This window comes from Carya illinoinensis, chromosome 1 (assembly GCF_018687715.1).
Source record: "Carya illinoinensis cultivar Pawnee chromosome 1, C.illinoinensisPawnee_v1, whole genome shotgun sequence".
Classification (NCBI taxonomy): Eukaryota; Viridiplantae; Streptophyta; class Magnoliopsida; order Fagales; family Juglandaceae; genus Carya; species Carya illinoinensis.
Window position 1 is genome coordinate 48,635,633 of NC_056752.1, and position 20,244 is coordinate 48,655,876.

Here is a 20,244-nt window from a genome sequence, read left to right on the forward strand (position 1 = left end):
ACACCCTCTTGAACAAATCGAGAAAAATGTTGACTTCTTTGTATGGTAAAAATTATTGGCATTGATTTCATCAAAAGTCTAGTCAAATACATAAAATAATGAATATGTAAAAAAAAGCTGCATTGAATTAGTCAAACTAATAAATGGATAACTTTGATCTACAGTATTTATAACGTTTTCTTCATATTTGAAGTGCTTATATACACTCATCTTTTCAATAGTTTACTCTATTTTATTTCATCTACCAGTCTATTTTATTTTTCCTATCTCAATTTTTCCTCTCCGCTTTTTCTCTCCCCCTTTTTCTCTTTTTCATTTCTAGCAATCCATCGAAACTACACTTTGATTCTTCACACAGAACACTCTAATTTGAACCCAAGATTTTCACACGAGCTTCTTGTAACAGCCCGCTAGAAATTCAATTGTGAAATTTCTATTAACTTTAGGAACCTCGTGAAAACCCCATAAGTTTTCACGAATCCATTAATCGTATAGGTTTTTGTCTAACTATATAGTTAGTGTTATTATTTCCTATGGTATCAGAAGTGTATTTTTGATTATTGGAGATAGTTAGAAGTGTCAAAATGTATTATGGTTTGTGCCATTAGACTCGGAGGGTTATTTAAAGTCTTATGGCGCAATAACTTTTTTTTTCATATTTTCGGACAAAACGTCTGTTCAAAACTGTAGATATTATTGGATAAAAAGAAATATCTTGAGATAATTTTCATGAATATTATTGGGTAAAAATATTTTGAATTGATTTTTATAGATATTATTAGATAAAAATATCTTAAGTTGATTTTTTGTAGATACTATTGGATAGAATATTATGAGATAATCTTTTATAGATATTTTGGGTAGGAGAAAACTACACTCAACTCTCAACTCCAGCCTCATCTCTTCCATATCTCATCCATAATTATCTCCATCCACCTCTCCCCACGAAATTATCTTCATTTACACTTTTCATTGAAAGAATATCAAACACTCTCTCTCAGACAGCTTTTAGGAGGTATTTTGCACGCCAATTTCGAAACTGTTGTAAGTGTTTTATCATAAAGTCTACTTCATATAAGTTGTTCCTTTTTGAGTCTAGTTTACATGGATATCTTATTTGCCTCATTTGAAGATCATTTGGTCAGTCAAATATTGTATAAACTATAGAAAGGTCATTCTGGGAGGTAAACTGGAGAATATGTTATAGTTTGGAGTTTTTGACCAAGCTAATGGATAGATATTGGTCCGAAATTTTTATGGAGTATTGTTAACATGTATATATGACTATTGGTTGAGGATTTTTGCATGATTAAAGGTTTTGATGAAAGATGTACTTAGATTTAGAAACTTAGAAACTGGAAGAGGAAAAACAGTTTCTGTTTTGAGAAAGTTTAACTCTTTGGTGGTCTAAACCTATTCTAATGACTTTGATAATTTTATTGGAGGATCCTAAACATCTTATATACATGTTATATTATTATTTTGAAGATATTTGATCTTAGTTTCAAAGATATGAAATTTTATGCAAAGATATTCAGATAAGCCAAAGTGTGGATATTTTTGGCTAAATTTATGTTTTGGTTAATTTCTTACCATGTGATCTTGAATTAGAAGCTTGTATATGTTTTAGGACATCTTTTTAAACCATGTAATGGTTTGGTTTGAAGATCATATATTTATAAGTCATAGATCAAGAGATTTATCAAAACTAGTTGAGGAAAAAGTTTCTGTTTTTGGACTAAGTGTAAAACCAAAAAATCCAAATGTTATTTTGTGGTTTTGGTGACTTTAGTTTGATGATTTAAAGCATGGTTGATGTTAGGATGATATTATGAATATGTTAGAAGTAAGATTTGATTTTTGAAATTCTTAGAGATGTTTTGATTTAAGGTCAAAACTTGTGATTCAAGTGCTTGGATCTTTTTACAAAAAATTTTGGTGTTGATTATTAGCTTTTTCTAAATGGATGTTTTAAGTATGGTTTTGAACTTAGGATTGGAAGATGTTTGTTGCAAAATTTTGGTTTAAGCATGAGTTTTGAAGTTGGAAGGAATTGCAACAAAAATAAAGGGAAATGGCCTATGGATGTTTCGACCATAGTGTGTTCTTCATAGTTGTGTTTTGTTTTAAATTTTTCTGAGTTGATATTTAAGTTTAGGACAAAATTTACAAGAGGAATGTAAATTTTAGAAACTTTTGGAGTTAGTATGCAAAATCCTTAAGTTATGGGTAAAACGGTCATTTTTCCACATGTAGAGAGTAAAATGAAAAATTTTACTCTCTAAGTTAGTATTTTCCATATTTCAAATATTTAGTGATTTAGTTCTAACTTTTAGAATCATTAATTACAGTTCCTCGTGGTCGCACTTGAAGTTTTATAAGAAACGCGGAGATCGAGGTAAGTTAGCTTTTAATTTACTAGCAATCTACTGTGTATGTGTGCTAAGTAAAGGAACTACAATGTATGTATGTATGTTATCATATATGTCATACCATGCCAAGTTATCACGTAATTGTCTATTATACAGAATTTATTCTGTCATCAATTTTTATCTGTTACATAATATATTCTGTCATGTATTACTGTACATTACAAGTATGTCATGTTAAATATGTTGTCTATTATATGTTATGCCATGTTACGAAATGTTTCTATCTCAAGTTGGTCATGTATTTCAAGTTATGTTTAAATCACGTTATGTTACGTCAGGGCTCCAGTCCTTTCGTTTTCCAGTCACGTTTCATCTGGAGTACATTCAGTATGTGTAGAATACATGGGGCCACAACAACTGTGAAGTATGTATTTACACGTAGAATACATGGGGCCACAACAACTGTGGAGTATGTATTTACACGTAGAATACATGGGGCCACAACAACTGTGGAGTATGTATTTTTCATGTTAAGTCAAGTTTGTGTAGAATACATGGGGCCACAACAACTGTGGAGTATGTATTTACACGTAGAATACATGGGGCCACAACAACTGTGGAGTATGTATTTTTCATGTTAAGTCAAGTTTCAGATCAAGTTCATGTCAAGTCAAGTTCAGTTCATGTTTCAATTTAAGTTATGTCAATTATGCTATGTTGTATACCAAGTTATGCTTTAATTACTTATGAATTTAATTATGCATTTATGCTTTTACTGTCATGCATGCATCATTAGCTTGTGTGGAAGTTTTTTGTTAACTTACTGAGATTTGTAATCAAATCTCACTTTGGTAGTCCCAACTACCATTCTCCCCGAATGGTAGATCTTGTTACAGGACCTGAAGGAGAATCAGGAGCTGATCAACTAGACACAGTTGACTAAGCGATGGTGCGACGTCAATGTTAATATAGTAGTTAACGTAAATTACTACTTGTACAATGGAGTTGCATCTTTAGTATTTTTTGGATCATAACCATTTTGGACTAGTGTTGTGATCTACTCAATGGGTCTTTATGTATGAAGTATGTTTTAAGCATTTGGGATATTTTCAATTTGGTGCATAGTATTGCTAAAGAAAAAAATTATCCGCTGCGAATATTGCATAATGTTAGATGCATGTTAGGAACATTGCATCTTATATGTCATGAACGGGGGCAGGTAACCTTGTGTTGCATGTCTCGACGCTTCAAATGTCCATCCGATCCCAAACGGAATTTGGGGGCGTCACGCTTCTTCTCCAAAGGCAACTAGTATGCTTTCTCTCTCCCTTTCTCCCTTTCTCTCGTTTTCAAGCTATTTTTTATTCTTCCTTCCTTGGATTCTTGGAGTAGAATCATTCGGGGGTTTTTTCTACCGCAAGCTCAGATCAGATTCGTGCGGTAGAAAAATCCCCGCGTGCGCATGGCAATCCAAGCATCCGTAATGCAGCTCCACAAAAATACTTCCCCGCCACGCTTTCAGATCAGAAGGGAGCTTCTCTGGTTGGCAAGAAGAAAAACCTAGGTTGCTTTCAATCGAAGACGTTAATGGCGATGCCATCAACTGACAAGAAGAACGTTGAGGTGTTTGATACGGAGGAGGATCAAGCTGTTTATCTGGCTAAGTACATGGCCAGAGACAATAATTGCTTGACAATGAGATTTTCAGGAAGCTATTGGAACCCCCATATATTGATTCAATCGAATGGTCGAAATGGCATGTCTTTTGGCTAGATGAAAGAGTAGTACCAAAGGATCATGAAGACAGTAATTATAAGCTTGCTAATGATGGGTTTTTTTCTAAGGTACGATTGTGGAATATGTTCTGATTTCATTTTTACTAAGACTTGCTGGCATATTTTGATTATGCTACTGTTTGTGATATCTTAGTATCTTATGTTGAACCCTCGGTTTATTTGGAAATCGTTTCACTATGTTAGAGCTTGTGAAAGTATTGGTTTAAGACTAATGGCAGCACCACTTGGTAGAAGGGATTGCAAGGACAATAGTAAAGTCAAAAGAGAACATGGGTTCCGAATGGTTAGAAAGACATAATTATCTTACAAAACAAATTTAGGAGAGCATAGTTTGTTTATGAATTTGTTGAGTTGAATTATGATTAGTTTAGGTGCAGGAAAAAACAAGATTTGGGTGTTGTTGAATGGCAAGAGATTTCTTGCCTATTTTCTGAATAATTTATAAATTCTAATTCCAGATGCTTATCATTGATCTGTATCAAAACATATTTTGGGTCACGTGTAGGTAGAAGGTAGTTTCATTCTTTAATTGAATTATTATTATCAATTTTTATTTTGCCGTCCATGGTTATTCCTCTTGTGATGGTCTTTTAGTGAATTTAACCCTGTTATTTTCTTGACAGGTACCAATTCTCCCTGATAATGTCTATGCAATCAATGATAAGCTATCAGCTGAGGGTGCAGCAGATGATTATGAGGCTTGTCTAAAAAGCTTGGTCAATAGAAACGTGATAGCTTTATCTGAAGCTAGTGGATTCCCAAAGTTCAATCTCATGCTCTTGGGTATGGGTCCAGATGGACATGTGGCTTCTTTATTCCCAGGCCATCCTCTGCTCAAAGAAAATGAGAAATGGGTAACCTTCATTAAGGACTCTCCAAAACCGCCTCCAAAGAGAATTACTTTTACATTTCCAATGATCAACTCTTCTACATACATTGCCCTTGTGATAACTGGTGCTGGTGAAGCTGGAGCAGTGCAAACAGCTTTAGGAAAGAGTCAAATTTCAGTTAAACTTCCTGTTCAATGGTTTCACCTGAAGGGAAGTTGACTTGGTTTTTGGACAAGGATGCTGCTTCAAAGCTGTAGAGTTGGAATGTTATGTTTGTGTGGTAGTATGGTTTATGTGTTCTATTGTGGTTTATTTAACTTTAAATGTGCTACTATGTGTTCTATTATGGTTTATGTAGTTAGTTTCAAACATAATATTTTACCTTGGATGAACAAATTGTATATGTGTTTGTTGTTCCTTAAATTATTATATATTTGATTGTTAGGTAGAAGAAGGGTTGGCAAAATGTGTTTGTTGGTAATTAGGTTGAGGAAAAAAATTAGTTAGAAATCAATAATTTAAATATCAAATTAAATTATTAATGTACATATAGGAGGTTTAATTGCAAAATATGAAAAGAAAAATATTATTAAAAAATATTATTATATTATTATTTTGATGAATCCAATGGCTAATCCAATGTGAAATTATGGATAGGAAGATTTTAGAATTATAAAAAATTTGTATTTTTCATCAAATTTTGAAGATGACTTTGATCAAGCCAATGTGAATGCTCTAAAAGTCAACATTATCTACCCTTCTCGCCTCATGCGTCAGCTGCACGGCCCGAACTCTCCTCGTACTCCATTTGCATGAATCTCCATTCTCCAACGCCCACCACGTTAATGGGCAGATCGTGTTGACCATTAAAATCATGTTCATACAAATGCTTTTCAGTTTTCACAATGGTGGATTCCCGCCCCTGTTGCATTGGGATTACTGCAGAAAACGAATCTCCCATGAAGTAATTTTAACGCAAAGGTTTTAAGCTTTTAAGTTAAACTAATAATATCTCAAAATGTCATAAAACAGCAACAAGTATAATTCAATTATCTGCAGAGACATGTAAGTCGTTAGTGTAGGAAAACTAATCTTGGACGATCCAATTCCCCCGAAAGTTCAAGAACTCCTCCAAAGAGGAAACTGTAATTTCTGTTATTACAATAATAAGTAGTACAGTACAGTATTGAGTTTACGTATAGAGCATTGCTACATCTACAGAACAATGAGAATCCTCACCGATCAATAAATAAAAAAATAAAAAGATTTTACTTTCTTTCAAAAATATTTTAAAACTACTTAGACATTTTTTAAAAATTAAAAAAAAAATCACATATTCTTTTAAAAATACTTTCTTAACAGAAGAGAAATCTTTTGTGGATGTAGACTTTTCCTCGAGACAATTGAACATATTTTTTTTGCCGATGTTAGAAGACAGGCTTTTCCGTAAGTCTGTTCAACTTACGGACTTTTCTTTTAAAATATGGTATGACGTTATTGCCCTTCTCACGGTATAGATCAATATATTTGACTGACAACGAAATTTGGAATCCCATGATCTCAACCGCCTTTTTAAGATAATGTGGATTCCCTTCTATTCTTGAAATGTCTTTGACCTTTTTCTCTTTTTTTTTTTTTTAAATAAATGGATAAAAGTAACTTTCTTTCGATATTACATAAATAATTTAATTTAAAAATATAAAAATAAATAACCTTGCCGTTAGTGAAATTGACAGAAAATCGATAGAGGGAGTTAAATATACGAGAAAAGAAAAGAAAAGATATTTATAATCGTAAATTATGTAACAGTTGCGTAATCGTTCTAAAAAACAGTGAATAAAAGAGAAATGATATTTACAGTCGTGGTTGTGCAAACGGCGTGCAGTCGCTTTAAAAAAATGAATTAATATGGGATCTACATGAAAAAAATTAACTTTTTAATCGTGAACTCCACTTTTTTTCAAAGCAATTGCACGGCGTTTACAATTCCACGACTGTATGTATTATTACTCTTGAATAAAATATGGAATCTACATAAAAAAATTAATTTTTTAATAATTGATTACACTTTTTTTCAAAACGATTACAGAATATTTATATACTTCACGGTTGTATATATGTAGAATTACTCGAAAGGATTAATGAGAAGTATTATAGTTATAAAAAAATTCTATAAAAATAAATTCATAAATTGATATGATTTCATATGATACATTATATTTACTTTAAGATAAAAATAATTTTATAATTTAATACATCAGATCATTTTATAAATTTATTTTTATGCAATCTCTTTCCCATTATAAATATCTTCATGTCCACACATGAAGGGGATGGTGTTGAAATGTCACGCTAAGTCTGCATCGAATGGGGATAAGGTACTTCGAGTAATTTATAATTTTATATAAAGACGATGAGAATTAGTACACTTCAAAAAAATAACAAGCATCTGCTCAGCAGCCAGGAATATTCAAAATAAGATAAATATCAAAATAACATATTGCTGCCCAAGTAATTGATAATTTAGAAAGAAAGAAAAATTGCCTACCTCACCCCGGTCCAATTGATTTGGTCCATAATAATAATAATACTTGATTTGGTCCAATTGTTTGAATAATCGTCGGTCCGAGGTCTGAAAAAGATGTTAAAAACCGAAACGTCTCTTTTTTTTTTTTTGAGATTAAAAAAAAAACGAAACGTCTTGAAGTTCAACAGAACAAAGGCAGACCATGCATCTCCTTCATCCAAACAAAGCACCCTATAAATAAATCAAAACTGAGACTAATTAAACAGGTTAACAAAACACAAGGTGATCAACAAAATATTAATGAACATGATGATGAGTTCGAGGATTCGTATCTGTTTCTTGGTTTTCATGTGTGCGAGCCTTACCATTATACCAACCACAAGCCTTGGCCACAGTCACATATGCCTGCCGGATGACCATGTTGCCCTATTCATCTTCGGAGATTCTCTTTTTGATGCAGGAAACAATAACTACATCAATACCACGTACCAGTACCGGGCCAATGTTTATCCCTATGGGGAAACCTTCTTTAACTACCCAACTGGGAGATTTTCTGATGGCCGTATAATTCCAGATTTCATAGGTAAGATATGCACGCCCGCTCTTCATGTCATTGTTTTCTTTTCTTTAGAGCCTGAATATTATTTCTGTCGGCTAAGTTTTGAAATCATTTACTGACGTTGCAGCTGAGTTTGCAAAGTTGCCATCGATTCCGGCGTATCTACATCCTGGCTATAAGCGATATGCAGATGGGGCTAACTTTGCATCTGCCGGAGCTGGTGCTCTTGTCGGAACTCATCTAGGATCGGTATATATGCTTCTACCTGATCATTGAATTTCAATATTAGGCTTCTCGGTATGCAACTGAAATGCAACTAACTCTAGCATAGATGGCAAGTAGTCATGTACGTACCGATCGAACCACTAGAAAATTCTTTTTTGTCTCGTTATCTTTCATGTTTTCTTTCTCTTTCAATTTTGTTGCATTACAATTTACAAACTCTTTCAAAAGATCGTTATAGCCCTCGTATGCTATTGTTTTGTTTATTCTTAGATATGTATAAGCTCACAAAATATAAGCTATCTCTTCTTATCATCCCATCTTATTTTCTGAAAGGAAGTTATTAACTTGTTACTCTCTTATAACTCTTTTTACAACTAAATAAAAGGTAATTTTCTAAAATTGAGTTATTTATGATGAAGTAGCCAAGTTCGTAGTCATTAATTATAGAATAGGTTGTAAAAGAGTTGTAAGATGTATGATTATCCTCTCTTGAAATAGATTGCGTTCCTATGACATAAACACAACCTTATACGATGACATTACTGAGATTTATTTGCGTTTTGTTCTTCTTCCTTTTCCCTTTTCCCCATCCCTTCTAATTAATAGGTGATAGACCTGCACACACAAGTCAGTAATTTCAAGAGAATGAAGATGCTATTGAAGAAAGAAATAGGTGAAGCAGAAGCCAAGACATTGGTGTCGAGAGCTGTTTACATAACCAGCGTCGGAAGCAACGATTACGTATCCCCTTATACTGCAAACTCAAGCTTGTTTCAATCCTACTCTCCAGAAGAGTATGTAGATATGGTTATTGGCAACTTGACAACTGTGATCAAAGTAATAACACTTACATTCTTACCCAATATTTGAAATAAAAATTGTTTTACATTATTCTCTCTCTTTTTCGGTTGTTAACTCAGGCACAAACATACTTTGATGATGTCTTATATAGGGAATACACAAGGAAGGAGGAAGGAAATTTGCGTTTGTAAACATGGCGCCATTCGGTTGCTTACCATTTTTAAAGGCAATAAACGCAGGTAAATGCGTGGAGAAAATTACAGCACTGGCAAAACTGCACAACAAAGCACTTTCCCATGTCCTCCAGGAGCTAGAGAGCCAGCTGAAAGGATTCAAATATTCAATTACAGATTTTTACAGTATAGTCAATGAAACAATGAATAACCCTATAAAATATGGTATGTCATGATGGCTATTCAATTCCATAGTACTGCAGGGTGCAATTTATTATTTACCAATTCTGATTTTATTTTGTGAAGGTTTCAAGGAAGGGGAGGCGGCATGCTGTGGATCGGGTCCATACAGAGGAATTAACAGTTGTGGAGGGATGAGATCCGTCAGAGTGTATGAATTATGTGAAAAAGCCAGTGACTATGTGTTCTTTGACACTGCCCATCCTACTGAAAGGGCCAGCTTGCTAATAGCCAAGTCGATGTGGAGTGGAAACCAAAGTGTCACATGGCCTTACAATGTAAAAGCACTAGTTGAGCAGAGATGAAATGAAGATTTTCTCTAGCCATCATTTTCAATTTGCCAAACTCACATCGTTCACCAAATAAAAGAGTTTGCTATTTCTTCTTTCTAGATATTCTCAGAGTTTTTGAAGTTGAATTGAAGTAATAAGATTGAATTGTTCTTGCTCTGTTTCATTTTCTTACTATTTCCTGATAGAGAGATCAGGGAAGGCACATCAAATAGAGAAGGGCCATCAGACCAATGGGTTTTTGGATAAATTCCTAATTCTCTGCCATTAGAATGAGCCCTGAGAATTTTCCTCTTTCTTTTGAAGTTGCTTCGCCCATTTCTAATTCCTAGTTCTCTGCCAGCCTCATTCTCCGTTGACAAGAGCAAGTTTGATTAAATACGCAGGATTTTGCATAAGTCGAGAAAAATGTTGACTTCTTTGTATGGTTAAACAGTTAAAACGCTACATTTTTTTTTTTCTTTCTAAGTAAGCAAGTAAACTTCATTAGAAAAAATGATATATGAAGAGAGAGTGGGGTTCCCAACAAATACTCCAGAACAATTATAATAGAGTAGTAAATATAAAAAATAAAAAATAAAAAAAAAATTGAGTTTTTACAACCAATTTCTTGATATTTACCCATGTCCTACAAAGAAGACGCCATCTTAAAAGACAGTAATAAGTTATTCATAAAAATTTGCAAATAATGGAACCACTGCTGGTGGCGGTAGAACCTACGCTGAAAGCGATGAGAGTGGTAGGTATACTATTGTTAGTTGTCTTGAGATAATTTTTGGAGAGATCCATAGTCCATTCTTCGATATTACCAATTAGGAAAAATAATAATATAGTAGAAAACACAGCATCGGATAAATTGATATACTGCCAATGATCATCTACATTCCCGCGCTCTTGTGATGATGCGTGACAGCCGCGCACTAATGGGAAGGAGACGGGATGGCCTAAATGTGAAAGATTTCGAAGAGATAAAACCGCTAATATGGCACGTGTAGCCATTTTGGTACAGTGTTCAGCTACATGTAGCATGAACTGTACACAAATGTAAAAAAAAAAAAATTATTTATTTTTTCTCTTTTCATGTATTTTGTTTCTCACAATAGTTTCTCTCTCTTAGTACTTTTTTCCAAACAAATTATTAAATAATATAACATTTAAATGATATGAAGAAAAAATAAATAAGCTAATATATAGTATATTGTAAAAGTCAGTATGTAAAATAAAAAAAATAAGTTTTAGTGATGTATTTTAAAGAATAGGATAGATAAACCTAGGACTGTTCATTCGGGTTCCGGACCGGGAATCCGGGTATACCAGGCCCAGAACTCGGGTCTCAAATCCAGGCCGGATTTCGGCCCGAATATACCCGGTTTTGGATCCGGGCCAAACTCGAGTGAATCCAAGTTTCAAAAACCCAAAAATCCGGGTACCGGGTTGTACCCGAATTTAAAAAAAAAAAAAAAAAAATCCATTTTTGAGGCTTTTTTTTTTTCAAAAATATTGCAAAGCATAATTCTCCTATATTTATTTTTAAAATTAAGAAAATGTATTGAATCATATTTTTTTTATGTGAATCATATTTATAAAAGCCTATATTATGTGAAAAGCCTTTCTAAATCATTAAAAAGCATAATACTAACATTTTCCAAAATAATAAAAATATATAAAAATGAAAAAATAAAATGCATGCAAACTAACTATATATTACATTATTTTGTTATTTACACATTGCATTACAAAATACAAAATTACAAGATATGAATTACAAAATCATTAGCATGGTCTTCTATCAATGATTTAATCACCAAGTAGCTACTTCAAGTGATATGATTGAAAGAGAGCCTGCAAAAAACAAAAATTTTGAATACTTAGAAAAACTCAACAAAATTATCAGTTTCACTAGGAGAAAAGGAAAGTAAATGGCAAACTTACTCTTGAACAGAAAGAACAGTCCTAATCTTCTCATGCACCAGCCCAGTTTCAAAGCAAAATGTTCTAATGACTTCCCTTTCTCTCAATACTCCTTTCTAAGGGAATATCAATTCTACTTTCATATGAAATGAAAAGCATTATTTTCCAGACTTATTACCCCTTAATTTAGTTTTTTGTTCAATCATTTCTAATGCAGATCATAGAATTTTTTTTACATAATTGCATACATACTTTAGGAATGTACATCACTACCTACATCTATATCGAGAAATATCAAAATAAGGCAAACTGACTTTTTCACAAATATAAAAAATATTTTATAAGAATTTGTTTTGATAAGTAATAAGAGATTTTATTCCCAAGATTTTATAAGAATTCACAGATATAAAAATAAAATCCAAAACTATAAATTGGTCGTAATTGTATAAAATCCTAGGCCACTCCCCATGTGTAGTTGAATCTATCCTCTCATCATTAACTTAATAAATTGTATAATATTGCAAAGAGAAAGAATCAGAGGTGGTACATGTTCTTTACAATCAAATTTCATTTCTCATTATGCACTTACTTGGTTTGTAATATCATACACGATTATTGCAGCAGCAGCTCCTCTATAGTACATAGGAGCCAAGCTATGATATCTCTCTTGACCTGCTGTATCCCAAACCTCTATAGTAGTAGGCAAGACTGGCAAGTACAACTTGTCCAAAACCAGACTTAGTTTGCTATTGATAAATGTATGCTACAAAGATCAGAAAAATAATCTAATTATTCTATTAACCCAAAAAAGAAAAATCATTTTTTGGCAGAACAATTCAGCTTTTGTAGTAGCACAGTAGACTAGAATTTGCTTTCTGCCACAAACACAGAGACCATACCACTAGAAGCCCTTCAATTAATGCCAGGGCCATGTCAAAGACTTGTCTCGCATGATCAATATTCCCATAAACAACCTCTCTTCGTGCGTAAACTCCACATAGCAACACATCCTAACCCAAAAAAGACCAAAAATTGACAAATTAATAAATATTCACACTCACAGATAACCAAAATACTCAAGCAGACCAAGTAAAACCAAATTCCACATAGCATTAAAGCGCAACATGATTCTCTCTTTAGAGAATCATACTGAAACTGAAAGAGACTCATACAACAATCAGTTTCAATTAGACATGGCCACCTCAGTTTGAATTTTTAACAAAATACAAACAGAAAAAAAGATAATTCATCCCCCTCTATGATCCAAACTTATATAATTTGTCTTGTACATAAATTAGGATATAAAATTATAGTGCCCAAATTAAATCATGCTTCTGATATTGCAATGCTTGGACCACAACACTAGGGTAGGATGAGGATGCCTGATATGCCTTCTGTTCAAATTTTAGTTGAAAGGGTAGGATGAGAATGCCTAATATGCCTTCTGTTCAAATTCTTGTATTTAGCAATAAACAAAAGCTAACTAGCACAGGAAGTCATAAATGCAATAGAGAATCAAGTTTACTCTTATTCTTGATGGATTTAGTACAACTAACAAAAACCCTAGCTCTCTTCACATGGGTTTGTTGTGAAATTTCGTGATCTCTATTTCTCATTGTTTCTAGAGTTTTACTTGGTAGCCATGTGTCTCCAGTTTCTATTAGGCTCTTTTATGTACATAGCAACAAACTCAGTCTTTAGATCTAAACCCATTACCCACGGGCGCTCTAGCATTTTGCAGCTAACAGAATACTCCTCAAACATTCAAACAAATCTACATAAAAATACTCAAACATTCAAACATTTTATAAAAATAAAAAAATAAAAAATTGTTGAACTCAAGATTTCAAGTTTCATGTGATTATAAATCTACACATGGATTTTGATGATAACAAATGAATTCAAAGAATAAAGAAGTCTCAAACTCAAGTTGTCTACACAATGGAGTCAAGCACATCAAGGAAACAAGCATGAGCAAGAAGGGAACAAGTTCACATTAAAATTATAGAGTAATGTTGTAAATCTCTTCAAAATTCGAAATTAGGATTAATGCTCAAAATTAATATTTTATCATAAAGCATTAAAATACATTTTCCACATGTGCATGAATATTTTTGAAAATTAAATTTGAAAATTTTGAAAGATGATTGATTATCATCTTTTGCATGTGCATGCCTTGATTAAAGGGTTGAACTTTGAAAATATTAAAGATGATTGATTGTCATCTTTCACATGTGCATGTTTTATTTGAATATTTTCAAAAGTGATTGATGCTTTTTTAGACTTATACAAAAAGTAAAAGATTAGGTTTGAATTTTTTGAAAATGAAAGTGTGCTCATTTTGTCATATGCCAAAAGTAAAAGATTAGGTTTGATTTTTTTGAAAAAGTGAATGATGTTGTCTTTGACAATTGAGAAAGAAGAACCTTTTATTTGAATTCTTTGAAAAAGTGAATGATGTTGTCTTTGACAATTGAGAAAGAAGAACCTTTTATTTGAATTCTTTGAAAAAGTGAATGATGTTGTCTTTGACAATTGAAAAAGAAGAACCTTTTATTTGAATTTTTTGAAAAAGTGAATGATGTTGTCTTTGACATGTGAATCTTTTTAAATTTGAATATGAAGTCTCATATGCCTATAAATAGATCATTTGAGAGCTTCACATTTACAACACCAAGAGCATACAACATTCATTCAAAGCTTTCATTCTCTCTTCTCTAAACATTGAGCCTTAATCCTTGTTCATTTTGAGAGATATAGCTTGCGCTGTATTGTTTTTATTTCACTCGTTGAGGAGTGTTTTCTGATAACCTACCCACTATCAGCTTTTGTATCAGAAAAAGGGTGTGTATAACCCTTGTGTGTGTAGAAAGTATTCTACACAGGGAATAGTTGAATCACCACGTGTAAGGTGATTGCAAGTGTAGAGGGTGTTCTACACGGATCCTTTGTAGCGGTGTTGTTCAAAGGTGTAATAGGTTTCTATCTCCACCTGAAGGAGGTTGAATAGTGAATTTGGGAATCCTCAAGGGGTAGCTTGAGGCGAGGACGTAGGCAGTGGGGCCGAACCTCGTTAACATACTGAGTTTGCTTCTCTCTTACCCTTACTCCTTATATTTATTGTTATTTCATATTTTGTTTATATTTTATATTATATATTTGATTTATAATTGTTAATTTTTTTAATACAACTCAATTCACCCCCCCTCTTGTGTTAGTCATCTGGGCAACAATTGGTATCAGAGCTAAGAGCTCTATTATAAGATTAACTATCTTTTGAGTTAAGATCTTATGGCTAACATTGCAGCTTCATTTGGTGAAGGTCAATCTAGTAGTCGGCCTCCACTCTTTTGTGGAGATAATTACTCATTCTGGAAAGTTAGAATGAGAATATTTCTTCAAGCTCAAGGTAGAGAAATATGGAAATGTATTGTAAATGGACCTTATATTCCAACAAAAGTGGTTGGTGGAGTAAAGGTCAAAAAGGAAGAAGAAGAGTTTGATCGTGAAGACGATAGACTTTATACTTTAAATTTAACTGCTATGAATTTATTATATAATGCTCTTAATGGAAATGAGTTTAATAGAATAATGAATTGCGCTACGGCAAAGGAAATTTGGGATAACTTGGAAGTAACTTATGAAGGAACTTCGCAAGTCAAGGAATCAAAAATTTATATTCTTACTCATGAATATGAAATGTTTAAGATGAATGATGATGAATCTATTTCTAGTATGCACACTCGTTTTACTAACATCATAAACAGCTTGACAGCTCTTGGCAAAGTTTATTCCAAGGTAGAGATAGTAAGAAAAATTCTCAACTCTTTACCAAAACGTTGGGAATCAAAAGTTACAGCGATTCTTGAAGCTAGAGACCTCAAGAAGCTCGAAGTCAATGAACTCATCGGGTCACTTATCACCCATGAGTACACATTGAAAAGAGGAGAAGAAGAAGGAAAGCCAAAGAAGAGTTTAGCACTTAAAACTGTTCCTCATGAAAGTGAAAGTGATGAAGATGAGAAAAATGACGATAAAGATGAAGAAGTTGCGATGATAACAAGAAGAATTCAGAGGTTCTTGAAGAAAAATAGAACTCCTCCGAGGAAATCTTTCAAAAAGTTTTCCAAGAAAGATTCAGGTAAAAACGACACTTTAATTTGTTATAAATGCAATAAACCTGGTCATATCAAGCCAGATTGTCCTCTGCTAAAGAAAGATCGAAACAAGGGCAAGAAAGCAATGAAAGCTACATGGGATGATGATTCAAGTAGCTCAGATAGTGAAGCAAGCAATGAAGAATCAGCAAATTTTTGTCTTATGGCTAAAGATGACATTGAGGTAACAAATCTTGATAATATTGAAAATCCTTCATATGAAGAATTGCAAAATGTTTTAGAAGAGATTTATGAGGAATTTGAAAAATTGGGTATCAAGTATACTGCTTTGAAAAAGAAAAATTCTTCTTTAACAAACGAAATTGAAATTTTAAGAAAAGAAAGTATCATTTTGAAAGATGAAAATCTTGAATTGAATAAGAAGAAAACCGATTTAGAAAATATTGTTGAAAACTTTACGAATGGAAAAAGAAATTTTGAAAAACTTCTTGGTAGTCAAAGATGTGTTTTTGACAAGGCAGGTTTGGGATATATGCCAAAACAAAAATACAAACCTTATAAAAATTTCTTTGATAATCATTCTACCTCAAAGACTAATATTCAAAATTCTTTTCATAAAAATAATTTTGTCAAAAAAGGATATTATTATAATCATTCAAGTTTTTCATATATGTCACATGCTATTTGTAATTTTTGTAATAGAAATGGTCATAATTATCATACTTGTCCTATTAGAAGAAATCATACAATGACTATTAGGGCCATATGGGTACCTAAAAATCTTGTTTCTTCTAATACTAATAAATAAAGGACCCAAAGAACTTGGGTACCAAGAAAAATCATTTTAATTGTTTTTATAGGTATGCATGAAGTCATCCACAAGCAAAAATAAGTGGTTTTTAGATAGTGGATGTTCAAGACACATGACGGGAGACAAGACTAAGTTCTTTGATCTTAGATCTAAAGAAGAAGGACACGTGACATTTGGAGACAACTCGAAAGGGAAGATCGTGGGAATAGGTAAAATTGGTAATGAATCTTCTCTCATAATTGAAGATGTTCTACTTGTTGAAGGTTTAAAACATAATCTTTTGAGCATAAGTCAATTATGTGATAAAGGATTTACAGTTACTTTTAAAATGGATAAATGCATTATTTTGAATGATCATGATTGTAATATTTGTTTTATTGCTTTTAGAAACAATAATGTTTATACAATTGATTTTGAAGAAATTACCTCACAAGATGCTATTTGCTTGTCAGCTCAAAATGAAACTAGTTGGTTATGGCATAGAAGATTAGGTCATGCCAACATGGAACTTATTTCCAAACTTTCAAAAAATGATCTTGTGAGAGGTTTACCAAAAACATATTTTCTTAAAGACAAAATTTGTGATGCATGTCAATTTGGTAAACAAACAAAAACTTCTTTTAAAACTAAGAAACATATTTCCACTACTAGACCATTGCAACTGATACACATGGATCTTTTTGGACCAAATAGAGTTGCAAGTCTAGGAGGAAAATATTATGCATTTGTTATTGTTGATGATTTCTCTAGATATACTTGGGTCATCTTTCTTGCTCATAAAGATGAGGCACATAATGCCTTTACCAAGTTATGCAAGAGAATTCAAAATGAAAAGGGCTATACTATTTCAAGTATCCGAAGTGATAGGGGAAAAGAATTTGTTAATAAAAATATTGAAACATTTTGTGATGAAAACGGTTTTATTCATAATTTTTCTGCTCCTCGAACTCCTCAACAAAATGGGGTAGTAGAGAGGAAAAATAGATCTCTTCAAGAGATGGCAAGAACAATGCTCAATGAGAACAACTTGCCTAGTTATTTTTGGGCCGAAGCGGTAAGTACTGCATGTTATGTTATAAATAGAGTTATGTTAAGGTCTAAATTAGATAAAACCCCCTATGAGCTTTGGAATGAGAAAAAGCCCAACATTGGTTACTTTCATGTATTTGGATGCAAATGTTTTATTTTGAATGACAGAGATAATTTAGGCAAGTTTGATGCAAAATCTGATGAAGGTATTTTTCTCGGGTATTCTACTAATAGTAAAGCTTATAGAGTATTCAACAAAAAGACTTTAACTGTACAAGAATCTATGCATGTAGTATTTGATGAATCTAATTCTCCACTCTCCAAGAAATCTATTGATGAAGAAATAGAAGGTATAAATAACACAGAAAGTCTCAATCTCAACAAAGAGAAAGCAATAGAGGAAGTTCAACATGGAGCCATCAGGAAAGATCATCAAAATTTAATACAAGATGCAACCAAACAGTGGAAATTTGTGAAAGATCATCCAGTGGAACAAATTTTGGGAGAACCTTCACAAGGTGTAAGTACTCGATCATCTCTTAGAAATATTTGTAATCATACTGCTTTTCTATCTCAAATTGAACCCAAAAATATTGATGACGCACTTCTTGATGAATCTTGGATTCTAGCTATGCAAGAAGAGTTGAATCAATTTGAAAGAAATGATGTTTGGACACTTGTTCCTAGACCCAAAAATTATACTATTATTGGAACAAAATGGGTTTTTAGAAACAAGAAAGATGAGTCTGGAGTCATTACTAGAAATAAGGCTCGACTTGTAGCCCAAGGTTTTAATCAAGAAGAAGGAATCGATTATGATGAGACATATGCACCTGTCGCAAGATTAGAAGCTATTCGAATGCTACTTGCATATGCTTGTTATAAAGATTTCAAACTTTTTCAAATGGATGTTAAAAGTGCTTTCTTAAATGGTTTTATAAATGAAGAGGTATATGTTGAGCAACCTCCAGGTTTTGAAAATCATATTTCCCCAAATCATGTTTTCAAACTCACAAAAGCACTATATGGACTTAAACAAGCTCCTAGAGCTTGGTACGAGAGATTCAGTGGTTTCTTGATTGAAAAAGGTTTTTCAAGAGGAAAAATCGACACAACTCTTTTCATTAAATATGAAAATGATGATATTCTTTTGATTCAGATTTATGTTGATGATATAATATTCGGTGCTACTAATGAAAATATGTGTCAAGTTTTTGCTAAGACTATGCAGGAAGAATTTGAGATGAGCATGATGGGTGAACTTACATTCTTTCTCGGATTGCAAATTAAGCAAGCAAAAAGTGGGACATTCATCAATCAATCAAAATATATTAAGGAATTACTGAAGAAGTTTGGGATGGAAAATGCTAAGGAAATTGGAACACCAATGAGCCCATCAACTAAACTTGATAAAGATGAATCCGGTAAGCCAGTTGACTCGAAGATATATCGAGGTATGATTGGTAGCTTATTATATTTAACAGCCAGTAGACCAGATATTATGTTTAGTGTGTGCTTATGTGCACGTTTTCAATCATTTCCAAAAGAATCACATTTAATTGCAGTTAAGCGCATTCTTAGATATCTTAGTGGTACAATTAACCTAGGGTTATGGTACCCTAAGCACACATCTTTCGATTTAATCAGCTACACAGATGCAGATTATGCTGGCTGTAAAATAGATCGAAAAAGCACTAGTGGAGCATGCCATTTCTTAGGTCATGCATTAGTTTCCTGGTTTAGTAAAAAACAAAATTCTGTTGCACTATCTACTGCTGAGGCAGAATATGTTGCTGCGGGTAGTTGTTGTGCTCAAGTTCTCTACATGAAGCAACAACTTGAAGATTTTAAACTCATGTATAATCACATTCCAATCAAATGTGATAATACAAGTGCTATAAATCTTTCAAAGAACCCAATACAACATTCTAGAACTAAGCATATTGAAATAAGGTATCATTTTCTTCGAGATCATGTGCAAAAAGGTGATATAATGTTAGAGTTCACAAACACACACGATCAGTTAGCAGATATTTTCACAAAACCTTTACCAGAAGATAGATTATGTATGATCAGAAGAGAAATAGGTATGATGCATGCTATGAATATCTCTTAAAAGATAGACCAGAGTCAATAAAAATAGAGATAGATTTTTTTTAATACTTTTACATAAATTTGAGATTCTTAGCCTCATGTTTGAGACGCTCATTCTCTTCATACAATATCATGTCATTCTTATTCATGGGAACCGGCAAGCGGAATGAAGAATCTAATAAAGATTTCAACTGTTTATTCTTCTGCCGAATGATTCCTTCCCTTGTGTGAGACTCTTGAACAATTTGTTGAAGTACAACAATTTGTTCTTTGAGCTTTTCAACTTCGTGATTTTTGGCTTGTAGCCGCTGAGAAAAAGCCACAATAGAGGAAGAGTAGCGAGTCCCAAGACTCACCAAGTCATAAATAGCATCAGAATCTGACTTATTAGTCAGATTATTATTTTCTTGCTGCAACATGGCACCAATGGTAGCTGCAGAAAGAACAGGAGGTTGAGATGCAGAATGC

The 20,244-nt window shown here is 32.8% G+C and overlaps 1 protein-coding gene and 1 pseudogene across 1 annotated transcript; both read left to right on the top strand.

The window, feature by feature from the left end:
* The first annotated feature begins 3,554 nt into the window (after nt 1-3,554).
* Nucleotides 3,555-5,379, top strand: LOC122279945 (annotated as a pseudogene).
* Nucleotides 5,380-7,721: 2,342 nt separating this feature from the next.
* LOC122279910 (GDSL esterase/lipase 2-like) lies at nt 7,722-9,972 on the top strand. Its single transcript, XM_043090818.1, has 5 exons — nt 7,722-8,108; nt 8,212-8,333; nt 8,916-9,146; nt 9,262-9,508; nt 9,590-9,972. The coding sequence occupies exons 1-5, from the start codon at nt 7,826-7,828 to the stop codon at nt 9,826-9,828; spliced, it is 1,122 nt and encodes a 373-aa protein (XP_042946752.1). The 5' UTR covers nt 7,722-7,825; the 3' UTR covers nt 9,829-9,972.
* Nucleotides 9,973-20,244: the final 10,272 nt, after the last annotated feature.